This window comes from Daucus carota, chromosome 2 (genome assembly GCF_001625215.2).
Source record: "Daucus carota subsp. sativus chromosome 2, DH1 v3.0, whole genome shotgun sequence".
NCBI lineage: Eukaryota > Viridiplantae > Streptophyta > Magnoliopsida > Apiales > Apiaceae > Daucus > Daucus carota.
Genome location: NC_030382.2, coordinates 47,972,100 through 47,997,066, shown reverse-complemented (window position 1 = coordinate 47,997,066; position 24,967 = coordinate 47,972,100). Strand labels below are relative to the sequence as shown.

The 24,967-nt window shown below is 34.8% G+C and overlaps 3 protein-coding genes, 1 long non-coding RNA gene and 1 other non-coding gene across 5 annotated transcripts; 3 read left to right on the top strand and 2 right to left on the bottom strand.

Annotated features, from left to right (window-relative positions):
• Positions 1 to 3,968: 3,968 nt before the first annotated feature.
• LOC108210070 (protein ASPARTIC PROTEASE IN GUARD CELL 1) lies at positions 3,969 to 5,796 on the bottom strand. Its single transcript, XM_017381323.2, has one exon. The coding sequence runs from the start codon at positions 5,587 to 5,589 to the stop codon at positions 4,138 to 4,140; it is 1,452 nt and encodes a 483-aa protein (XP_017236812.1). The 5' UTR covers positions 5,590 to 5,796; the 3' UTR covers positions 3,969 to 4,137.
• A 4,921-nt stretch (positions 5,797 to 10,717) lies between these two features.
• On the top strand, positions 10,718 to 12,367 carry LOC108208567 (uncharacterized). The gene is made up of 3 exons (XR_001804329.2): positions 10,718 to 10,975; positions 11,084 to 11,792; positions 11,925 to 12,367. It is a non-coding gene; the product is annotated as an uncharacterized LOC108208567 (long non-coding RNA).
• A 686-nt stretch (positions 12,368 to 13,053) lies between these two features.
• LOC108207677 (uncharacterized) lies at positions 13,054 to 16,832 on the top strand. Its single transcript, XM_017378112.2, has 6 exons — positions 13,054 to 13,379; positions 14,596 to 14,763; positions 14,973 to 15,231; positions 15,301 to 15,467; positions 15,563 to 15,712; positions 16,393 to 16,832. Exons 1-6 carry the CDS (start codon positions 13,338 to 13,340, stop codon positions 16,741 to 16,743), a joined length of 1,137 nt encoding a protein of 378 aa, XP_017233601.1. The 5' UTR covers positions 13,054 to 13,337; the 3' UTR covers positions 16,744 to 16,832.
• Positions 16,833 to 17,393: 561 nt separating this feature from the next.
• On the top strand, positions 17,394 to 17,475 carry TRNAS-GCU (transfer RNA serine (anticodon GCU)). The gene has a single exon. It is a non-coding gene; the product is annotated as a tRNA-Ser (tRNA).
• Positions 17,476 to 23,477: 6,002 nt separating this feature from the next.
• On the bottom strand, positions 23,478 to 24,900 carry LOC108210076 (AP2/ERF and B3 domain-containing transcription factor RAV1). The gene has a single exon (XM_017381332.2). The coding sequence runs from the start codon at positions 24,787 to 24,789 to the stop codon at positions 23,716 to 23,718; it is 1,074 nt and encodes a 357-aa protein (XP_017236821.1). The 5' UTR covers positions 24,790 to 24,900; the 3' UTR covers positions 23,478 to 23,715.
• Positions 24,901 to 24,967: the final 67 nt, after the last annotated feature.

Below are 24,967 nucleotides of genomic sequence, written 5' to 3'. Positions count from 1 at the left end.
GGTTATATACTGCTCCTGATTTTATTATGTGTAACCTTGCCCTCGAGGCCATTTAGTTAATGCAAGTACGACCTTTTCAAAAAAAAAAGTTAATAAAATGTTTATGAATGTTGTCTGGTTTTCAAAATGCCATGGCGTGCACTTTTCTTCGAGAATCTTGATTCTTGAAGTCAAATCACAAACACCAACAAGATCAAAACAAAGAAAGAGGCTGTTGTGGTCAGAGGATCGATGGCGCCGGCCAGGATTGTCGGGGTCGGAGTCGGGGTTGTAAGAGGGAGGGGAAACGGCTTGGTCAAGACGGCGGTTGGGTTTACGTACTCGAGGCTGCGCCTGCGTCGATCGTAACAAGGGAAGATTCTGTCTTTCTCTTCTTGTTTGTTTACATGCTCTACTTGTATTTTGTGGCTTATCATAAACACTAATATGATAAATTGAAGGTAATAGCCTAATGTACGTGTACAGACTACATAACTTTGTGCGTGTATGAATCAGTGACATCACGATCTCTTTCTCTCTCTCATATCATCATATGTCTGGCTGAAATCTCTATTTGATTCATAAATTTCATGAAGATTATATTTGTTTCGTAATTCCGGATGAAAGCAAGATCGGATGATAGGATCGTTGGGATGCTATACATTTTACTCAGTTTTGATCGAAGCGGTCGTGTGCGGGAGAGATAGCACAAGGGTGGTGGCCGAGGGTAGCGGCGACGGCTGTTCCGGGATCAGTGGGGGATCCGGCTTCAAAAAGGAAGGCGTTTATTGTGCCTCGTAATTGAGAGCGTTAATTGTGCATCTTAATTGAGTGCGTTAATTGTGCCTCTTAATTGAGAGCTTAATTTGTGCCTCTTAATTGAGGGCGTTAATTGTGCCCTAATTAAGGGCGTTAATTGTGTCTTAATTAAGGATGTTAATATTTTATTTATTATGCCTTAATTGAGAGCTTAATTGTCTCAATTATGAGTTATCATGATTGAGAATATTTTGATATAATTTGTTATATATATTGACTTATATTCTTCTTGTTTCCTTTGTTTTATTTTCAGGATTTTTGGAAGAAAACCGATTTTCTTTTCGGAAATTAAAGTTTTATTGTCTAAATTTCCCCAGTCATCTTGCATGTCCGACGGTTAGATAATAAGCTTTCTTGAATGAAAGAATTATCACGGTGAATTGCCGATTCATATTCGTTGAGATTCATTCTCATTTTCAAAAAAAAAAATTAATAAAATGTTTGAAAAATAAGTAGCAGCTTCGAAGGTGAAACTAACATTCTCAGATTTTTAAAAATACTTATACAAACGGGTTAAGAAAAATAGAACTCAGGAATAGCTTCTTATGCACATAGTAGTATAGTACCATCAAATATTAATAAATTTGAAATCATTTCAATTCAATGCGCGGCTCAGCAAAAAAAAAAAAAACTGATTTAAAAAACACATAAATAATAATTGAACACTATAAATAAAATAAAATAATAAATAACTTGCGAAATCCCTCGAGTTAATTTAGGTGGAAAACAAACGCGGCCTTAACCCTCTTGACACCAGTATATAATAAGGGTTGTGTCAGACCCACAGAGCCGCCTCGGGGAATAGAAAAAAACTCAGAAAGAAAAGAATGAGGCTGCGGAGAGATGGGATGTTTCTGAGGGTGGTTGCCCCTCTCTGCAGATGATCCATGTGGTCATTCTTTTAGCCTGTGATTTCTATTTCTCCAAATCAACAACCCTTGTGTATCTGTATGTATGTATATGTATATTTGTGTGTGGTGAAACAAGAAGATATTCTGAAGTTCATCAGCACCATCCTAATCAAAAACAACAATAATAATATAATAATAAAATCGGTAAATGATGATGATGATTATATTGATGGGGGAGATTAGGGAGATCTATGATGCAAAGATTTGAGGCTGTGATGATTATAAAATTAATTTTTCTGAGTTAAGTTGGGTTAGAGTGTATGTGACCCGTATCTTGGCGGGGCAACCCGAAAGGCATGAGAGATGGATCTCTCGAGCAATCTGGTGTTTGCAGCCATGGCGGTGGAACCCTCTTTCCCAACATATTACAGATCTGAGCCTTTTGTACAATTCATTTTATTGATTTATTTATAATTCTTTTTCGATTTTTTGGAATTCTGTAATATTATATTTTTTATACCACATATTTTATACATGTACTTTCTTTGAATTTTTATTCATAAAAATAATTTTAAAAAATAATATTTATAAGTGTACGGTCAGAATACTATTAGATTTTTCATTATTACCGTGTTTTGGGGCCCGGATCCAGTAGCTACTGGTGTGTTTTTAGGTTAAATTGGTTCTGACTTGTTTTTCTTGTGCATCTGATTTCCGTTTCTGCTTTGGTTTTTTAATAATCGTGGCTCCGGAGTTCTACTCGGTATTGATAAACATTCTTTCCAAATAATTTCAAATTTTGACTGTTTCTTAATTTTTTTTTATATAGTTTGAAAATTGAAAGTATGTGAATTACGATTCACATCAAGCTCAGTGTGTTGCAAACTTATATCCAGTCTTTTTGAATCTATAAAGAGTAAAGTGCATTTTTGTGCACTCTTAATATGCTCAAGACATCATTTGTAATATTGTAATTCAAAATCGAGCACTTGCAATATCAATCCCCATATATCATTACACTTTGGTGTATTCGGTTAATTTGGGTTAACTCTGTTAATAATTCAAGGTGTAAAATGCATTTTGTGTACTTGCACTTTTTTTTTGACGAAGGAAGAAGACTTTCATTCATTTAAACATCACTCATACACAGAGATAAAACCTCAGAAGGGACATCAGACTCTGAGAAGCTACGATCAGAAAGAAAACAAAACTGCCTTGCTAAACAATGGGCAACCTTATTGGCTGACCGCCTAATGAAACAAATTTCAGCATTTGAAATGCTATATCTTGCAGGAGCTGCTTACAGTCCAACACAACTAGACCAAATGTAGAAGTTAACTCCACTGAACTACGTAAAGCTTGCACCACTTTCATACAATCAGACTCCACCATCACCTTGCTCCACTGCTTTGTTTTGAACCAGCTCAAAGCTTCCTTAACAGCTATCATCTCTGCTAGATCCGCGGATGTTTTTCCGATTTTGCTTGCCGCCTTAGCTCCTAACAATCTTCCCGAATGATCAGGAGCAACACACCCAAAACCAAAACAGTTTTCATCATCGAAAAGGGTTGCATCAACATTTATCTTGATTGTATTCATATCTGGTTTCGTCCAACGCTCACTACCATCCTTCGCATGCTTAAACGCGATTGATGGAGTAAAATTTTTCAGTTGAGCTTCCATCCACTGATCAAGAGTAAACTGAGCAGTTCTAATTATAGATGAGTAAAAGGCACTTTGGATACTCGCACTTTACTCAAAGACACCACTTGTAATATTGTAATTCAAAATCGAGCACTTGTAATATCAATTTTTGTATTTCATTATATTTGTTGCATTCCGTTAATCTGGGTTAACTCTGTTAATAATTTCGAAAGTAAAGTACACTTTGTGCACAAAAGCATGATCAGGTTAAACTCTCCACCTCAACAAGAAATGGTTGTTAGTGTGTGTCCATGAGCACACACTAGAAAGACCCTACATATAAAATGAGCTCATCCTATTTAAAATGTGCACATCCATTTTTATGTGAGCCCAGTCAATTAAGTAACGGAAATTTCTTGGATTTATTGATATAATACTCAAAATGAAGAGTTTGCGAAGTTTGTCACTAAAATCAATGACCGCTTACACATTGCTCAGATCATTCAAGATAATTTTTTAATATTAATGAAGCACCCTCCTTAATAAAATTCTGGATTCTGGTCTGCACAAAATATTGTTGCAACATCTGATGGAGTATTTCTAGTTAATAGTAGGACGAATAATCTTTTGTGACTTGGAATAACATTCGATGAAAAACAACTTCTTAGGCACAGATTTAAATTTTAAATAAATACTACTACTGATATTATCTTGTTTGCATAAATACCCTCCAAACCTTACCCTATACAAAACCACTCCCGTCCAAATTCCAAACACACACTACAAGGTAAAAACTGCAACTGCAAAAAAGTAAATTTGTCCTGTCCGGGGTTAGAATTGTAAATCAGCATTTGTTTTCAGTGAATCCAATGAGCGAATTTCCCAGATCATAACTGACACGTGTCCCCTGCTGCTGTACATTCCCAACAATAGACAAAGCCGACGGAGTCGGGGCAAAAGCCAAGCAAAAAGTCCCGGCTGAGTCAACCGGTATCAGGTAATTCTTAGCCGGTAAAGACCATTGTTTACCGTTGGAAAAGTGAAACGACACCGTTGGGACCTCCACACTCTTCTTCGTCGACAAATCATAACAGGTATCGAACAACGCAACGCCGTTAGTTGACGGCAGGTCTTTTGTGCCTTTCTTAAACGCGTCACGGAGCGAGTAATATGCTCCGTTTTGCAACCGAGTCACGGCCGTGCCCGAATCAATAATGACGCCGCCTTCACCGTTATTGTCAAGTTGAAAAGTAGATTCCGATATTTTAAGCATCTCACCGGCGACACTGAGTCCTGTCAGTCCGATATAGTAATAGGTGTTGAGTTTATCGTTCCGTACTAACGGAGCCGTAACGGCGTTAGGCGGAATCACCGAGTCAAACTCGAGCGTTGAAGCCGAGTCAGAATCACGATCCACGAGACAGTACGAAAACGACTTCGCATTAATTTGCGAAGGAAAGGAAAGCGAGCCGCCGCCGAGTCCAATCAAGCCAGCGGCTCCAACGAACAAGCCTTCATTACTATGTCCACATCCAATAGCTACATTGTTAACCGAAGCCGAGCCGCCGAAAGTTACAGTCTCGGTGACGAAATCACCGACGGTGTACGAGCCGTCGCCGTACGACACCTCGTAGAGACACGTGTCGTTACGGCATTGGAAGACGTCTAAGGACTTGCATTGCTTAGTGTTACAAGTGAGAGGCGCGTAAGAAGATGATAGAGACGGTTCGAAGATCGGATCCGTTTGTTGATAACAGTCAGCACAGGGTGCGCATTGTAGCCAGTTGACGTCACTGCCTGTGTCGAGTACCATGTAGAGTTGACTCGGTGGATGACCGACTCCGAGTCGAGTGAAGTACTCGCCGCTTCCTTGACTCGTTCCTGAAATTATCGGCACTTCCAGGTCTTCAGCTGCTAACTCAGTGTAAACAGGCTTGAGATCTGATTTCGAAACGCCGTGAATCGCCAGATCTAACCTGGCCTGTAGCGAGTTGACTCGTAACGAGTCACGACCGAGTCGAGCTAACGTGAGCTCCTTGTAGTCACTGTGAGTAGGTTTGTGTATAGACGAGCGAGGATGTAGTTCAAGTGTGAGAGGCGCTGAAGGCTGATAGCTACTTTCTCGGATTTGAGCCAATGTGGATGTTAACTGGGAGTTAAACGACAGCGTTTTGTGTATGGAAGCCGAGACGTCGAGAAGTGTAGTTGTGTCGCGCAGAGGCAAGTTGCGAGAAAGAACTGAAGTGAATGAGATGGCTACAAGTAAGAAAAACAAGAAGCTCACTCTTTGTGCCATTGTGTAAGAGTGGGCAAAGGAGAGTGATGCTACTGAAGAGTAAGCTAGGTGTAGGAGCGTATATATATTAAGGGAGGCGTGTGTATAGGTGGAGAGTGTGGAGGATATAATATAGGAAGATGGGAATTTAGAGTGGGTCACGGTAGAGTCGTTGGGGGAGACAAGAGAAGTAAGGCAGAGTGGAGCTTTGAATGATGTTGTATTTAGATTTGAGAGTGAATATTTATCCCTCTTGTCAAAACGGGTCCAGATTTATTATTACTGGTCTCTTCTCATGACTAGTCTACTGTGTCACAAAGCTGCTCCAATTTACAAAGTGACACTAGATAATAATTTATCAAACAAATTTTCTATGGTGTGTCCATGGGCACACGATAGTCACTAACTCCCATGAGAATACTAGCTTTTGATTGGTGGATAGATAAGTAAATGTTAATGGCCCCCTGCATTTAGATCAAGTCCACCAATCAAATGAAACCATTTTCATGAGAGTTGGTGCTTATTATGTGCCCTTAGGCACACATTAGAAAGACCGTTTATCAAAAACGAACATAGTTTATTAAGAGAATCTTATGTGTACATTTTCATATCAGTTTAAGATGTGAGATATATATTTAATAATGCTCTTTTCCGACTTATTGTGTAATGTGAGTTTAAATTTCTATGTCGATTAATATTGTTGGGAGGTCTATAAGGAATCTTATAAGGGATAGTGATGCAATTAATTTGGACCTGTGATTTGAATTGCGAGGTTAATAGAATTCCTGGAAGCTTTTATATTTTCTAATCAATTCTTGGAAGTAGTTGGTGTAGGTTGCATGAAAATGGAGAATGAATACACAGCTTTATAGAGTAAAAAACATGAGAGCTAACAGAGCATGTAGATGTACTAATAATTTAACGTTGCGTGTTTAAGGCTTTTCAGTTCTCTGGGGACATTTTATTATGGGCCATGTTTATTTCACTTTGATGCTTCTTTATATGAAAAAATTGGGACCCAGTCAGAGGATGAATGGAGCTTTGCTAACATTGATTCATATCCGTCATTATTTTCTAAATATTTAATATTTAATAAATTAGGATATGATGTTAAATAACAATCCAATGACTGTCTGGTGAGTATTTAAAATATGTAATAAAATTGCTTAATGAATTAGGATATTATATTATATGATAATTCTAGCAATTATTTCTATTTCTAAATATGTTTCTTATTATTAGTATAATATTAAATCTAATTTTTTTTGAAAATAATAACAGGAAAAATGGGAAAAGGAGAGAAAATGATATTTCATTTTTTAAATTAAAATGAGCAAAGTTATACATGATTTTAAAAACGAGTAAGGGAAGTAGAATCCTCTTTTGTTAGAGTGGCGTATATGTTAGCCATGCTGTAATGTTAGTTAAATTTCACAAATAACTAGAGTCTTAAATTTCTAGCTCTTTTGTTAGAATGGCGCATTGTTAACCATGCTCTAACGTTAGTTAAATTTCACAAATAACTTGCTCTCGTATTGAAATTAAACTGAGAAAACTGGTAACAAATTTCTGCCGAGTTTATCTCTGTGATAAAAAGTTAGTATAAATTGGCGTTTCTATTGAATTCAATAGCTATACTCCATTACTCCAATTGACTGCGAGGGGGGGGTTGATGAATAAAGGTATAAAGGCATGAGATTCAAAGCTGATACAGTAACAAGCTTCCTCTCTACTGCACCGCATCGCTTTGAACACCATAAATTTTGCATCAGATTCTTCGCCATGTAAAACGAGCGATAGACACGAGATGCCCGAGAATTATTGGACAATGTCACATTTGAAAAATGGATTAAATATCAAGGAATCTACTAAATTGAATAAAATGTTTTCACCTAACTCACAAAATTCGACACGGGCCTACTAAAATTATTCAAATCTACTTATGCATCGTCATGTTATCTTAAGTTTTATGATGCAATGGAAGTTCTGGCTGTTAAAGTGATGAATAGGATTAATAAGACCCAAAAGAGTTTGATTCGAGCTTAGGAGGGGTGTATTGGATTGAGATTTTAAAGCATTTTTTGTATTCATGAAATCCGAGGGTATTCGATTGGGATTGTTTGAAATCCATTAAAATCTTGAGGTATTCAATTGGAATTTCAAATTATGCTACAAAATCTGGTGGTATTCAATTGGGATTTAAAATTATGTTTTAAAATCCGATGGTATTCAATTGGGATTGTTTAAATATTGGATTGGGATTTTAAAGCATTTTTTGTATTCATGAAATCCGAGGGTATTCGATTGGGATTGTTTGAAATCCATTAAAATCTTGAGGTATTCAATTGGAATTTCAAATTATGCTACAAAATCTGGTGGTATTCAATTGAGATTTAAAATTATGTTTTAAAATCCGATGGTATTCAATTGGGATTGTTTAAAATTCATTAAAATCTGATGATATTCAAATGCTGATGGATTTTTTTGCATTTCATAAAATGATGGATTTTATGACATTCTTCAGTGTATTTTAAGTTTTTTGAAATCTCATCAAAATCAATGGGATTTTGAACCATTGTGCTTAAATCCTATCAACTCTGCTATATTTTATCAAGAATCCGCACAAAATCAAAATCGTACACAATCCATTAAAATCTATAGATTAAAAACAATCCATTAAAATCCCAATCGAATACACCCCTCTAAATAAATGAATGAAAATAGTGACTTTTTAAGAAATAATCAATATACTTATATAAAGGAGAAGCGAGGGGCGTGTAGATGGCGCCTCTCACATCGCTCTGTTCTGTTTTTCTGATTTTCTGGAATTTTTGGATGAAAAATATCAAAAATTAGAACTACCTTTTTTGGTTTCGGATATATTAGAAGCGAGTTTCAGAATCTGATTTTTTTCCAGATTATTTATGGAATATAATAGTTTGAAAGTTTTAATCTGATTTTGTTTCAGATTATTTAATTATGGGAAATAGTAGCACACAAGTCTCTCTACACCTATAAATACGCCTATAGATTGTAGGTTTTGGATCATCTAAACACAACATACTCTCTTTCAATACCACAACCCTGCCTCTCTCTGGTGACAGTTCTCTTGCTCGATTTCTAACTCGGTGGTGCCGTTTTTCTGCAACGATAAGTGAAGGTTGTTTATACAGTATTAATTAAATAAATGTTGTTGCAAGCAAAAGTAGCTATAGACCGCTATGTGGGAGTCGACAAATCCAAACATGGGAAAAAAATATAGTCTTGACATGATATTGATGGATGATATCAATAAATAAACTATTGATGTATTTTTTTGTTGGTTATTCTTTTATAATATTTGTTTTCTTCATCGGACATGTTTGTTGTTAATTTTTATATGATTTACTTTGTATACAGGAAAAAATTATTCATGCATGATCTGTTTGCTCCGTTCGAGCAACTTTTAAGTGAAGGTTGTACAGTATTAAAAAATAAAGGTTGTTACGAGCAAGGTAGTTATAGACCGTTATCTCACGGATTTAAGTCAGATGTTTTTTTTTAACGTAGCAACCGGCAGCCGCTGCCCTTTGGGTGCGCACTGGGTAAACCCACGAGCTCACGTAATAGCCTCCAAACCACGTGAACACAATCAATACAAAAAAATTGGAGGAAGGTGACAATGTAAGAACATGATTACTTTTAAAAAAAATACAAATAAAATTAAGATTCATCGTGCTTTAAATTGTTAATTACGTGTATAAATTTATTTTCATTTTTTTACCATGAATTATAGTCCAATTTTGCAATTTTATATATAAGTATTAGTATTACATCAAGATTTTTATGATATAAAATTTATTTTATCCCACAAATATTAATTTGAAACATTAATATACATTTTATAGACAGCCACAAAATTATTTTATTCTATAGATATTAATATTGAATCATTAATATAATTTTTATAGGTCGCCGCAACGCGCGGCTTCTCAGCTAGTATACTTATATAAAGGAGAAGCATGGGTCGTTTAGGTGGCGTCTCTTAGAGAGCTCCGTTCTATTTTTCTAATTTTCTGGAATTTTTGGATAAAAAATATTAAAAATAAAAACTATTTTTTTTAGTTTCGAATATATTAGAATAAATTTTCAGAACTACCTTTTTCAAAATTTCAAGATCAAATCAGAATTTGAAAGTATCACCATATTTTTGGAAAAAGACGTATATCAAAAACAGAAAGTATTTTTGATAAGCAGTCTTTTCTCAAATAAGCCTCTATAAATTGAGGTTGAACATCATAAAATTTAACATACACAATTTCTTTTGAGCTTATTTGTCTTTTCCATCTAATACAATAATGAGTTACATTATGGTAGATGTTTTGAATGGCGACAAAGATGATTGGCTGATAAGAGTAAGAGTTCGTCGGATGTGGGAGTCGACAAATCCAAATACGGGAGAACAATATAGTCATGATAGATGAAAATGTCAATAAATTAAATATTAGGGATATATGTTTGTTCGTTATTCTTTTATAATGTTTGTTTTGTTCGTCGGACATGTTTATTGTTAATTTTTATATGATTTGCTTTGTATATAGGAAAAGATTATTCATGTAACACTTCCACAAAATCTGTTTGTTCAGTTCAAACAACTTTTAAGTGGAAGCTGTTTATACAATATAAAAAAATAAAAGTTGTTGCAACTTGCAAGCAAGGGTAGTTACAGACCACGATATCATGGATTTAAATTGATGTCTTTGCGGACAACCAATAAAAAAAAGAAGGAATCACTAATAAATCCGTGAATGGATTGGAGTCCATACGTCCCGAGATGATTAATTTTGAATCATTAATATAATTTTTATATTAATTATATTTATAATTAATAATTAATTTTGAATCATTAATATAATTTTTATAGTCCGCCGCAACGCGCGGCTTCTCAACTAGTTACGTATATCAAAGAAAAGTGCGTAGGTTTGTTTTTGTCTTCAGATTTCTTAGAACATAAACACTCAATTTTATGAAATAAAATATATTAAACTCTTAAAACAAATAAATTTAGCTTTATTACAATAAAGATGTTCCTATAATTTAATTAATACAATTTATTAGATAGATATTAAGACATGTTATGTAATCCAAATTTATTTATATCTTGTTTTTTAGACTTATTACGATATCACCAAGTTATGATAATTGAATTTCTAACTGAAAGAGATTTATTTATATCTTGTTTTTTAGACTTATTACGATATCACCAAGTTATGATAATTGAATTTCTAACTGAAAGAGGGTTTATATTCGATATACAGCTATGCAGTAAGTATGCTGAAGGTAAGAGGAGGGAGTAACGTTCAAGTACTTATGTGTTGAATGGCTTCCCTGTGAACAGGCATTTTCCATTTTCCATTACAAAAGCCAGGTTTGTATTAAAACCTCAATGCTCAACAACAATTCTATATATTGTTATTGTTGGTTTATTGTTCTCTAGAAATCTAGAATGATATTGTTATCACTGTTTCTTCTTCAGCTGGCAACTATTGCTCTGGCTGCAGATGAGAATCCATTTGGCGTTGTACTTGGTGGAATCGTGTCAATTCACTATCTTCAAAGATTGTTCTGCATTTTCATCTATAGCCCCTTTGTCGGATGCCTCCTTCCATATGCTCCGCGTGAAGAGCGCAAACTATTGCTAAACTTACCTTAATTCTTTTCTTGTTCAATTTACAAATTCAGTTAGTTAGAAGAAACACCTTATTCATATAATATTCTGATACGAGTACTGCTTCAATTCAACATTTTTCTTTCATAATTAATGCCTCATGGAAACGGAAACTAATTATATGCTTAAAAATACGGTATAATTTGATTGATATGGTCCACTGATGGGTTTCAAAGACCTGCTCTATTTAGTTGTATGCTATCTTATAAATGTTATCTTAGCGGTGTTGCCGATTCTATGTTTTCTTAAGCTCTGCTTTATCTTTTAAGAGCAAGCAGATGCTTTGACTATATATTAGGGCAGTATAGCTAATCAACCTTAATATTGATACAACAGTCTCTATGACTATCTAAATGACAGTAGTTAGCTGAAATGTAAAATATGTATTCTGCGGTCCAATAGCATTCCTCAACTCCATAACATGAGGTTTGTTTCTGGTTTCAGAGGACAAGCTCTGTGTACCATTGCTGTAGTCATGGGAGGAAAAAGCTTGGCAAAACAGATATCTGAGAAACTGGTAAATAAATGAAACCTGCACCTTTTTCCTAATACGGAATCAACTGCATGTCAATTTTGTTGTTTGCTTAATCTTATAGCCATACACAAAAGCACTGGTAAGAAAACTAAAGTTGTCACACATCTTATGCAGGTTGCACTATCTGGTGGAGTTCTTTTCATTGTTTTTAGTATTAAATCTTTCTTCCTGACAAAAAAAAGAAAGTATTGAATCTTTCTTGTCTACGGTAGAGTAGAGTTGTGAGGTGTAATACAACTGAGACGATCTACGTATTCAAGTTCATATATATGTTACGATGAGTACCAGGACTAGCAACATAGTCATTGGCAGGATAGCACATTTGCTGATTCTGGCTGCAAAGAATAGTGCCATAGAGCTATTTTCTTCAATTTTTCTCCTGTATCCGTAACCATCATTACGTGGTAGTCCGAGTCCATTTCAAACTACAGATGGACCGTTGTATGGCATTACCAATGATCAGTAGGATCAAAGCAAGACCAGTTACATTGTTAGAACTTCTAACTTAGAAAACTGGAAATTGATTTGACTCGTTATTTTGTATGTTCCTGATACGGTTAAACAATCCAATGATCTGTTTCTGGTTACGCATATTCTGTTTCTACTATAAAGATACTCAAAAGTTGTGAAATAGGAGTAACTGACAGCGATTATTTCAAACCAGCCAAACAGGTGCAGTATTCTAAGAAGTTAAAAATATAGTTTTGGCTGCAATGTCTACAAATAAACTTATATGCAAAGACATTTTCTGTAGATTGCTGATGGAGAAACATCAACAGATCATAGATTAATTTTGACATGTAAAATGTGCACAACGACTATGATCTTAATGATGCAGTTTATGGTTGACTTTTCAAAAATGTTGCCACTTACAACTTACAAGTAACAACATATGGAGACTTGGCCTTCCTGTTGTGCTTCCTCGTGTATATTTTGTCAACAGAATAATTTGACTTCTCAGATAAATGCGGATTCAAATTTATCGAGCCAACACAACAGAGGTAATGTATTGACATTGATAAATTAAAAAAAAATAAAATCAGATTTTAAACATTTTTAATAAAGAAATACTATAGAGTATATATTTTTAGTACTCAGACAGTTATTCCGTCCCTTTCACCTAAAATAATATCATAGGGAATTCAGATGGGAAATTCTGATTGAAGGCGTTGACTAAATACCACGGGTCAACTGAAACGTAACGATCATTAGTATCTTCATACTGCAAGAGGAGGAAACTGTGGCGAAGAGTTGTATTTATAACGACAAATATTCTAAACTGTAATTACTATGTTTGGTTCATAGTTTGTATACAATATTCTATATTAGTAATGATATATATTTCCCATTTTAATGTCTATTAAAAGTGAAACAAACGTTCGTTCTCCTGAATAAAGTAGTAAAACTAATTTTGTCTCGCAGCATTTGTTACAGAATCAATATAAACATATGAGTAATATCTGTATGCATAGTTTCGATTTTGAACTTGGAAGGGTTTGAGAAACAGAGATTGGTGATCCAACTACGATGCTGCAATTTGCTGATCCTGTGAAGCTCAAGACCAAAAGGGTATGTTTGTATATACATTTCCCTCGCTGTTTCTTCTTGTCTGTCTGAATTTTGCATATTTTACATGTACACATAGATGATAGAGATCGTGTATTTGTCATTACCATGTCAATGTTGGTATGTGCTTCTCACACAATCGAGATTTCTGTTTTAATATTTACTTGGCTCTTAATTTTTGCATTTTTTTTTTGACATAAGCATCCACTTGATAACATGAAACTTTAATTTTAGCTATGAGAATTTGAACGATTGTGATTTTTCGAGATCAATCATAAAGGATAAATGTCAACTCGATTTCAAATTTGGGATAGAAACCATTTTCCGACCCGAAGTGTGCCTATCTCTAAATAAGTTGGTCAAGTTGCTTCTAAAACTGTTGACTAATAGTACAACTTGTAGCTTGCAGGAATATTTGAAGAAAGAAATGAAGGAATCATAGCATATTTTGTAACTTTAATAGAAATGAAAATTTTGCAATGGTTTCAGGATTAGGGCTACTAAGAAATATTGATGAATAACTGAGTGAGGTTTATGCTACTTCTCTTTATTTTTTTTTCTCATTTAAATAAAGAGAATCAGAAAAACAAAGATGCAGTTACTTAAAAGTTGTTGGAAGGATTTATGGTAGTAAGTTAATAGAAATAAGGTAGCACAAATGCTGTAATGAGTCTGTAGAATAGCACATGCATATTGTTTACTAGGTCTAAAGGTGTGGTCGAACTCAGTATTAGTAGTCCAGCTCCAGCAGGTGCAGTAGTAAACAAAGCCAAAATTGCTTGTTCAACTTGATTGCAGTTGTAGTTTAGATAAGACAAGATAGCATCAAGGAGACACAAATCGTTAAAATTCATAAAAGTAGATCGCAGACAGAATATTGATTTCCAATCAAAGAAACAGAATTTTGTATCTTCTTTTTGAGGAATTTTTTCCTTCATCCAGAGAAGAGTTTGCTCATTCAGTAATAGTGTCTTGGTTCGTGTTTGATTTGTGTTACAGAATACAGATGTACAAAATATGATGTAAGGGAGTATGACATACGTCTCTGCTCAGTAGTTTAACTTGTCTTCTGAACATTCTTATATGTTGTTGAAAGGCTTTTGCGTGCTAGGATGCAACTTTGCCTTTAATCAATAATTTCTAGCAGTTTGCCATAAGAATTAAGAAAGTTTTTCCTTTTTTAATTAGAGCACATGTAATATGATATTGATGTTTACAGATAGTTTTTGAGGATATATACATTGCTCGTGACCCTGGCACACTCGAACAACTGAAAGAGTTGAGCTCCACACGTAGAGTGATAGAGGAATCTATTAATGATGTAAGCCTTATTACAGAGGCTGTGGCAAGGGAAATGTCTGGAGGGTTGAGTTCACAGTGTGAACAGGTAGACAATATAAGCATTACGATCAGCTAATCATAAAATGAAACTTCCAATTTCACTTTTCTACTGCTCTTACCGTGTTACCTTTTTTTTTTGTGCCTTTTGGTTGTTATACTCCATAGGGCACAATTGAATGACTGATAAGTGCTTTTATCCACATGTTCTGGTGTGATCTAACCAATATTTTTTAAATTTTCTGTAAAATATACCAGGACATTCAAAAGTTAGAGAAATACTTGCCACTATTGGAAAACTTGGTTCACCAGAGTAAGAATATTAACAGTAATCAGTTGGTTCAGTGGACTTCAAACCTAAACATACGATGGACTAGTGCTCTTACTTCTTCATCTTTATTCGGTTGTAAGAGTCAAAAGTTCTTTCGATTGGATAATCTAATGTATGAGCTCACTATGATGCGTTTCCTCTATGGTGCTCTGCTACGCGAATTGGCTAATGAAGTTCTGTCTGAAGGTAGATATTAAATCCCTACTAGTGTTTGCATTTGCACAATACCTATCTCTCACTTATATATTATTTTAGATTTGGTGCAATCTGCCGCACTGTTTAGAAAAGCTGCCGGGGTTTATGATTCTTTGGCCATTGAGTTTCTTCCCCATTATCAGCACGTATTGCCTGCAGAAAGGCCTCCTGAAGCAACGTTGAATGTGTGTTCTGTCATGAGCCTTATCTGTTTAGCTGAGGCCCAGGTCAAAGCCTGTAATTTAATTACTTTTGACAGGAGAAACGATTTCTAGTGGTGATTGATCCTAATCCTCAATATAATGTGATTGATCTTCCTCAGGCTGTAACTATAAGAAAGGCTGAAGCAAAAGGAATTGCAGGAAGTCTTTTGTCAAAGCTGCACTATGGCATTGTACAGATGCTCGATGAAGCCTCAAGTATTTTGCATTCTGCAAACAAGGACAAGAAAGATATATCAACCGGCTTTCTTGTAAGTATGCAAATTTCACCTAGAGCCAGGGACGTATCTAGGATTTGCAACCTATGGGGGCAATGTATATTCTTTCTATGTCCCTCTCATTTATTTACATTTTTTCCATTACTCGACACGTATTTTAAGACGCATTCCATAACCTTTTTTTTTCCAAATTTCTTCTTTTTATATAAAAATTAGATTATAAAATATATTCAGAAGAATAAATTTAAAATAATTTATCAAATTATATTTTGAGAGCATTCGTGTACCGAGACCTTGTAACCGAGACCTTGTAAAAGAGGAGAGCGAGAGCAGAGCAATGTGCTTGCTGCTTAAAAAAGTGAAGTGCAGCTGGGAAGTCGAACTCGGACAAATGCGTTAACACGCTAACACCAAAACCATGGGGGCAAACCTTACTCTTGCTGAAAGTTGTGTAATACTAACTACTAAACTCTATGCAGGGCACTGGGGGCAAGTACCCCCATTGCCCCCAGTGTAGATACGTCCCTGCCTAGAGCATCCGGCTTTTACTGATATTTCTACCCTGCTCTGCCAAAATTTCACCTTGACATTCTTAAGTTCTCACATTTAGTTTTTTCTGATGATCACCTTGTTATTTACCCCTCATTGGCCAGAAGATACTATTAATATCATGGCCAGCTTTACTGAAAGTGTGGTCTTCTTGGTTTGTGCAGGAATTCGTGTCAGCTTGCAAAACTGTACATGAACTTAGAAGTTACAAGTACCTTGCAGAAAATCTTGAAACCAATTCTCAGATTGGTTATGCACTCGGAGTTCTCCAACATGTTCAAATTACGACACAGAAGATGAAGCTGCCGAGTAAGGAGTCATGGCGATCAGCTCTTAAGCAAGAGATTGATAGTGTGACAATTTTGATTGGTAAATACGAATACGAAAACAGTTTTGTCTGGAACTATAAGATTCCTCCTAAGCATGAGTTGCCTTGTCCTGAAGGTAAAAAAATTGTAAATGTTATACCTTATCAACCTCAGAGACGGGAGCTGCCAATTTCGTTCAAGTTGTAAATGTTAGATAAAAGTAGCTGTTCTAGTTTTACAAATACAAGTCGGAAGGCTCACTTCTTTCACCTCCACAAAACATTTCTTATTTTATCAGAGGGAAAAAGGTTATTTAACTATTTTTTACTCTTTTCAGTTTTTTAGATTTTTGATCGAAACTTAGTTTTGATTATTGAATTTCAAGAAGACAATCTCAAAACATAAAATTCAATTTTTTTTTCAACTAAATAATGGTATGTTATGTGAACTTTTTTTTTTTGAATAAATGGTATGTTATGTGAACTTAATGTTGGAAACATAGAATTGAGATTAGTAATTGAAAAATTACAATTAAATGATAATTTAGCGATTCAATTTATTTAATTTTGTAAGGAATTTAGCGATTCAAATTTATTTAAACAATTCCATTTAATTTTCAATTTGAATTATAATTAATCCTTTGAACATTATCATAACAGTCAAGTAAAGACTTTGGGTTCTCAACAAGCTATTCAAGATGGCGAGGAACAAAGTTTCATTTTGAAAAAACACCACCGTTCTGAGAATGTACATAGCATAAAAAAATTACGCTAATCCACTGAGATATGGTATGCTACAAGGGAATTTTTGCGACAATACAGAATGAGATGCTATTGTTTTACTTTTGTTAACAACATGACGCTTTGGCCGAGTGGTTAAGGCGTGTGCCTGCTAAGTACATGGGGTTTCCCCGCGAGAGTTCGAATCTCTCAGGCGTCGAATTCTTTTTCCCTTTTTGTTACTGCACTTCAGTACTTGAATAACAGCAACCAACCTGCACTCTGAATGCATTCAGTTCTGACTGCTCTAGCAGCAGACTAGACCCTTCTTACATTCTACCAGGAACATATAACACAAAAATGTCCTCTCTTTTTTTTTTTGTCACAATAAACGGTTGTATTAAACCAAGATCGAAAGATACAAATTCGGATGGACAGAGTTTCCTTCATTCAAGAAGGTATATCACCTAACCGAAAGTATGTACATACTCCGGATGCTTAGATAACATAAAGGATAACCCACAAAAAAGGGCAAAAAACTCAAGGGGGGAAAAGAGTGCCCTGCAAAAATTACATCGATTATAAAACAGACTAAAAATAGATGCCTTCTTTAATCCGGAGTATGTATCATTATTTCCTCCACTCTCCTGCCCTCAAAAAATACAATACAAAAGAACATAATAAGTACATACCGATAATGAAATAATAAAACTAATTAATAAGACAGATGAAAAGGTTTAAAAACCCATAATTAAATATAAGAATATAACATAATTTTTTATTTAATAAAAGAGTTAATTAGAACTAATATTAAACAAAATAAAGAAATCTACACCAAAGAGATAAGAGATCTCTTTGGTCAGATACATAACAAAAATCCCATATGAAAATAATTGACATATATACTAACAAATATTTAAAATAAGAAAATAAAATTTGGATATTGAAAATATAGTTAAGATATATCTAGTCAAATATAAGACAAAATCCTATCAAACAAATGTATCACGATTATGCCTGCTTCTTATTATTAACGCTATACAAGTTTGGAATACACCAATCAATCAAACCATTAATGGCGCTATAATATACCTCATTAAGGCACAATAAATTTGGTATACACCAATTAATCCATTAACCATAAAAGGTCCAAAAATCCACCATAAAATGGCAACAAGACATCATAAATGATCTTTCCTTTTACGGATACAAGAGCCACCAATTATGGCACAAAGACGGAAATATAATAATACTCTATTTCAAAAAATGTAACTTCCCTAAACAATATCACTCTAAAATTATGTCAATCAATAACACAATGACCCATAATATTAGCACATGTGATGTAAAAAGCAAAATGAACGGTAAATTAGCAAAATCTAATGCTTAAACATACCAAATTATAATGTTTCCAATTTAAAAATATTGCACATTAATATACATACATATATATTATATAAAACCAAAGACATAAATAAAAGATAAATTGTTAACATGAACCTAAAAACATGTTAAAAAACTAAAACTTCAGTTTAAAAGATCAAAACACACACTTAATACCCACACAATCAAGAACACCAAGAACACATATCGAAATCTAAAATGAACATGGTTTCAAAAAAATTCTGGTCGATCAAACAAACCCGGTTAAGACAAAAACACTAGAAAATACCTTTGCCTGATCTACAAATTAATCAAAACAAATTTTATAAACCAGATACAAATCTATGATTTTGATCACTTGAAAAATTTATACAACCTAAACATTAGAAGAGTGAAAGTATAAAAAGATTCAATGGAGTAAATATGCTATGATAACATATAGAACACAAACCACTCAAGCGATAAAACACACGACACACATTTATTTCAGATCACGAAACGATAATCAAGAAAAAATCGTACCTTTTCAAGGAGACGGGGGACATCTTCGTTACATATAATATTAAGAGAAATAAATTTACTGAATCCAAAATTTATTGTTTCTTCCTCTGCCTCGTCTTTGATTGCCTTGCTTTTCAATCTCTTTGAAGATCGAGATGATTTTTGTGTTTCGGCTTCTTCGTCATTGGAGAAAGTTTAGGCCTCGGCTTCGTAATTGGAACCTTTATTTGAAAAGAACTTAAAACAAAATCGTTTACATGATATTCGACTCTTTTCCAGATGGGAGTATAAGAATGTCCCCCCTAGTTTAATCGCCAATTGCCCCGTAACCCTAGCCCTACCGACTTCTCACCACTTCATCTCAGGCTGAGCTAACTACCAAAGCGAGAACTTCCAAAGTTGGTATTTTTTATTCATGTATGTGCTTTTTTATGCTTAATTAGTAATTAATTTTACGTTGTGCTAGTTTTTAACACAAAAATGTCCTTGACTTTATACTTGCTGCAAAATTTTAAAAAGCAAGGACAAGCTATAAGTTTATGAGAAAGAGTGGCCGAGAAACTGTTCTGCACAATATTTCTGCTCCAGTTCTGGTTATTTAGATGAAGTGCTTGAACTGTGCAAACGGGAGGGAGGCAAACCTTTTTCAAGATTGTAGATTCCTATCCTTCATTCCTGACTTGAACTTGAATAAGTGAAAAAAAAAGGGAATTCAAACTTCTCATGAAACTTGAATTCAACCCAAAAACTAACAATCGCCTATTTGCCACTGAAACAGACATACCGAGCCAGAAATAAACATGACATTATGCTAGCCATTGGAATCATGTCTGAAAAAATTATGTTTCCTTAGTATGCAAGGATTTACCAGTGGAGTATACAGGGCACCTACTTTCAGTACTCAAGTGCAATTAAGTTGTTTGCAGCAAAATACACATTTTTACTATATCGATGATAATTATAAGCAATTCACGTTACAACATAAGTAATGCACTCGCCTATACAAAAAGTTCGGCCTTTAACGGTGAAACCAGGAAAGTCATCGTCTGCGGAACACAAACACAGGTTTTTTTTAAGAGCACACAAAAGGTATCAATGTTAAAGGCTACCGCAGCAACAAAAATACAACATATGAGGGAGGGGGGAGGACATGCATTAGCATACTTTTGATCGAACAGTCTTAATAACTTTATGTGCAAATTATATACAATGAATGAATGCACGTAATTTTAGCTAAATTTCTCTTTTATTAGGATTGATATTTCTGCAATAAAAAAAAAATCAGAACTTAAGCATTTGCCTCATAAGAGCACTGAAAATGCCACTTGTTTAGAAGTAGCTTGTATATATATACAATTACTATTAGTATCAACTAAATCATTAACATGGCAAGCACTACATCTATAATGATAGCAAGTGATGATATGGGTCAAACTTGTATCAGTCTGCAAGAAAGCGATTACCATAAAGAACAATGGAGGTGTTTTGGATAAGTTTGTTTGAACAAAATCATCACGATTAATGTAATATAAAATAAAGTGCAGCCATGTATGCTTTCTGTTTCTGATATCTAACAAAGAGCAACTTACAGTTTGATATACAGTCACGTCAATATCTACGATATCTCCGTCCTGCATATAGATTTTCATTCTGATGATGATTAATCAATTATGAAATGCACACTTCGCTAGTTTTCCATTCAAACTTTCTATATTAAGTTAAAGGGATGTTCTATATATAATTGCTATATTAAGTTAAAGGGAATATGTTACATTACATAGGACAGTCATTTTATTTCTGGTAAATCTGGGCTAGAAATGACTACTGGCCCATGTACATGTAGAATCATATGGGCTATACTTGTTAGTTGGTCTGGCCTGATCAAGGAAACTGAAACAACTCGTAGCCCAAATACAGAGGACCGGAAAGTGTGATATTCTGAAAGACTACGTGTCACAGACAGCTACATCTGGATTATCATGAGATGGTCATCGTGGGAAGTTGCTTGATAAGTACCACACTTGCCAAGTTGACATAGCTGACACAACCATCTCCCTAGAATAATAACTCCACCACCCTACTATTTCCTTTTTTTTATTATTTAATTTAATCCAACAGTTGTTTGAATATTTGTGTTTTCAGTATATAAACCTTATAGTTAAATCGTAAATTTATGGACTACATGTTCTAGATTAAGCTACATTCATTTGCAGTTGTAATGGTCAAAAGACCTCCCAAAAATTGTCAAAAAGATGACAAAAAATCAAACTTCAGTATTGTCATATACACGAAATTACACAGAAAACAAGTCGCCAAGACTAAAACTTGAACAATTAAATGAGGATTTACCATCGATTGCAGAAATATATAAATACATATTGACATTGTAAAGCAGCTAGGTTCATCAGTTCATGTTGGTCAAAAGCACCTATTCAGTTGGAACGAATGTTACAATTATTAGTTCAGATATTATTTCCTGCTTAAAATAACATAGTATAAAGATCTACTTCAGACTTCACTTGGCTACCAAATACAACGTACCAAAAATGTACTTGAATATACAGAGTGTGCATGTGTTCCCGTTCAATAATTCTGCTTTCTCAATTTTATTTTCATCATATATCGAAAATAATGTTATGTAATTAAATTGTCGGGTGTGATACAACAAGTACAGCCTTTTTCTAGACAAAAACTGGATGCCAGATCCCACATCCTCTTATTCGAGCCTCTCGTTTCAATTCAGTGCATGAATCTGAACAGTTTGAAGCATGGCATTATCGAGAAAATATCGCAATGCGATTTTGATTCCGTTAAATAATAATTGTTTATTACGAAGAGTTATGTGGAGTAATAAGGTACAATCAGTCAAACACTTGTCAAAATAAATAAAAAAATGTGCATGCAAGTTGTTTAGGGGCACACTTAAATTAATGACAAGGAGTTCACAACTTATATGAAAACGGCAGGTGCCTTGCATTGTTTATAGTTTGTATACCGAGATGGTTCACCACCCCTGGGCTACCTGATATTTTGGAGACCGGATCTTGCTGTATGATTGTATCACACATCTCTAGACATCTGCTGCTGTATTTTGTGTTCTTATTTTTACTGCCGAGGATAAGTTTCTATGCAATGTAAAAAATGAGCGTTGTTAAAATTAAAATTGGGAGTTACTTCCCCAAGCAAAAGCAAACATAAGCTACACTCCATGTAATAAATGTATATTTCATTTTTATACCGTATTTACATTACTCGAGTATTCGACTACATTTTAAAATGTATATAAATTATAATTTTATAATTTATTTTAAAAAATTTCTATTTTATAAATATATAAATATTTAATTTTTATTCAGAAGAAAAAAGTCATGAAATTATATGTTATAAAAAATTTAAAATACGTATCAAGTCATCAACCTTCGAGATAAACAATCTAGGGTAGAGGGAGCAACTCGAATGATCTTTTTATTGTTTGAGTTCTACTTTATCCAAAACAACTCGGCCAAATTTGTGTAATCTAAGCTGTCACGTTTTACATTAGATGTTTGAAGATGATAAAGTACTAAGCAGGTCATTGTAGAAGTTTAGCAAAGCTGCCAGAATGTATACCAGAATTCAATTTCAATTTGTCATGCACACACACATGGACCGGTATTTACTAAATTAAACAAATTCAATTCTTTATTATTGTGCAATTGATGATTATCATATCATAATCGTACTGGTAAAATGTAATATATTGCTTTAGTAGATAACGGTGTGCGAAATGACATTGATAATTACATAGTCCATCACTGTCGTAATCTCGTTATTAGATTGATGTTAGTGAAAACTAAAAAGCAAGAAGATATGTTTACCCAAAGTGCATAAACAGTATGTGCATTATTTAAACGTGTGCTTCATCATCTCACCTAATTTTAGTTCATGTTCCCTCATCTGTGTTGTGTGTAGTTCTGTTACAAAAGTGAAAGCTTTTGTTCGTTGAAATTAATTCATGCCGAAAGAATATCGTAAATGTATCAGAGTAAACACCAATGTCGAATCAAGCCGCTCCTATCTTAAAAAAATTCACACGCGTCCACCAGCTTTTAAAAAAAAGAGGAGATCCGCTGCTTACTGATCACGAAAATATTAGATATATTCATTTTCATGAAACAAGTATACGTACACACAGTGCATGATAATACGTACATCAGGGCAATACTTTTCTTTCCATAATTGAAAACGAAGATATCGTTCATACTTGATCTGCAATAAACAAATATCTGATGGAAAAGCGACACACTAAACAAGTGGAATATTATACTAATTAAACTTAAACACTGCTTCTGAAACGGATTTAAATAATGCAATAATATACCATTATTCAGATAACGAACATGTTACAAATTGACAATTATTTTCTATTTCTGCCTTTTTCTATTACAAGATTTGAAACAGCTCTGTTCGGCTGCTTTTTTGCCTACCAATTAATATACAATTCATCCAACTTGCAACCTTACTTAAACCACTGTCACAACGGCCAACGCCACCGCCGTCGCGGCTGCCGATTCACCGCCGTACCAAAACATAAATTCTAAACAACATTAATAATTCTTTGTTTCTTATTACAGTCTAATCCTAACATCTCCAACCTTCTTTTCCCGTTACAAAAACTAACTTGATCATCGTTAACATTGTTATTAACACCCGCAACTCCGTGACTCGGTACCTTAAATATGTTAACACCGAACAACCTCACCATCTGAACCGGAGCTGCAGTGACTAAACCGGGCCCGGTTCTCTCTTTCCAATCAATGTAAAGCTGCTTATCCGGTCCGCTCGATCTTTGAAAGTTAACAACATCACCGGCTTTCAATCCTTTCTCTTTAACAAACCGGCTCCAACCCTTAGTCAACACATAACTTTGACTGCTGTTCCAATATGAATAACGGAATCTCCATACTTTCCCCACAACATCCTCGAAATTTAACAAAACGCCTTTCGAGGTGGCTCCGTTCTGTAACGGGAAATGCTTCTCGGCGTGTTGTTTCGGGATCACTAGCCGATTTAGTTTCCCCACATCGCTAGGCGTCACGGCCTTCTCGAATAAATGTTCACGCGCGCTAACAATTTTATCACACATGCTGTTACCGTGACTCCATTTTTGGAAACCGCAGTTACGTTTGCTTTGCTCCAGCTCGTCATTGTAGGTATGTTTTCGTAACATATCTACAATCTCGGCTTTCGAGTGAGAGTTGAGAAAATTAGTCTCATCTTCAGTGTCTAATAATGGCTTAAAATTTGTTACGGCATCGCGGCCCCGAAAGCGTTGGGCCGCGATGTCGTAAGCCTTCGCGGCTTCATGTTCCTCGTTGAACGTGCCCAGCCAAACCCGCTGGTGCTTCTCGTAAATCTGAGCGCCCCAGCGGCCGTTTGGCTGGGGAACAACTCCTTTAAACTTAGAAGAGGGGAGTTTTCGTGACTCCGCTTCTAAGCCGTTGTTCTCGGAATCGAGAACAACGCTTGCGCCGCTCCCCATTCGGCATAGCCTCTCGGGGGAGTTTTTGAGGGGTAAAGAAGTGAATATAATGGAAGGCGGTGAGGATGTTTGTGAGATTGGCAATGAGTCGCTGGTTGTGCTTTGCTCATCTATGCAACTTCCGTCCATTTTTAATGTTGTTTTGGTATAGATGAAGAATGAAGAAAGAAAGGAAATGAGTGAGTAATGGTTTGGTTGATGGTTGAATACGTGTAGATAGACATGTGTATATATAGGAAAGCAAAGTCTTGCCCTACGTTTTGGTTTTGGACATGTAGTACAGATTGAATAGTATTACAAGTACTAT

Coding starts and splice junctions, on each gene's coding strand:
- LOC108210070 (XM_017381323.2), bottom strand. CDS start 5,589: ATGGCACAAAGAGTGAGCTTCTTGTTTTTCTTACTTGTAGCCATCTCA.
- LOC108207677 (XM_017378112.2), top strand. CDS start 13,338: ATGCTGCAATTTGCTGATCCTGTGAAGCTCAAGACCAAAAGG. Junction 15,232..15,300: donor TAATGAAGTTCTGTCTGAAG/GTAGATATTAAA, acceptor ATATTATTTTAG/ATTTGGTGCAATCTGCCGCA. Junction 15,713..16,392: donor ATATATCAACCGGCTTTCTT/GTAAGTATGCAA, acceptor TGGTTTGTGCAG/GAATTCGTGTCAGCTTGCAA.
- LOC108210076 (XM_017381332.2), bottom strand. CDS start 24,789: ATGGACGGAAGTTGCATAGATGAGCAAAGCACAACCAGCGACTCATTG.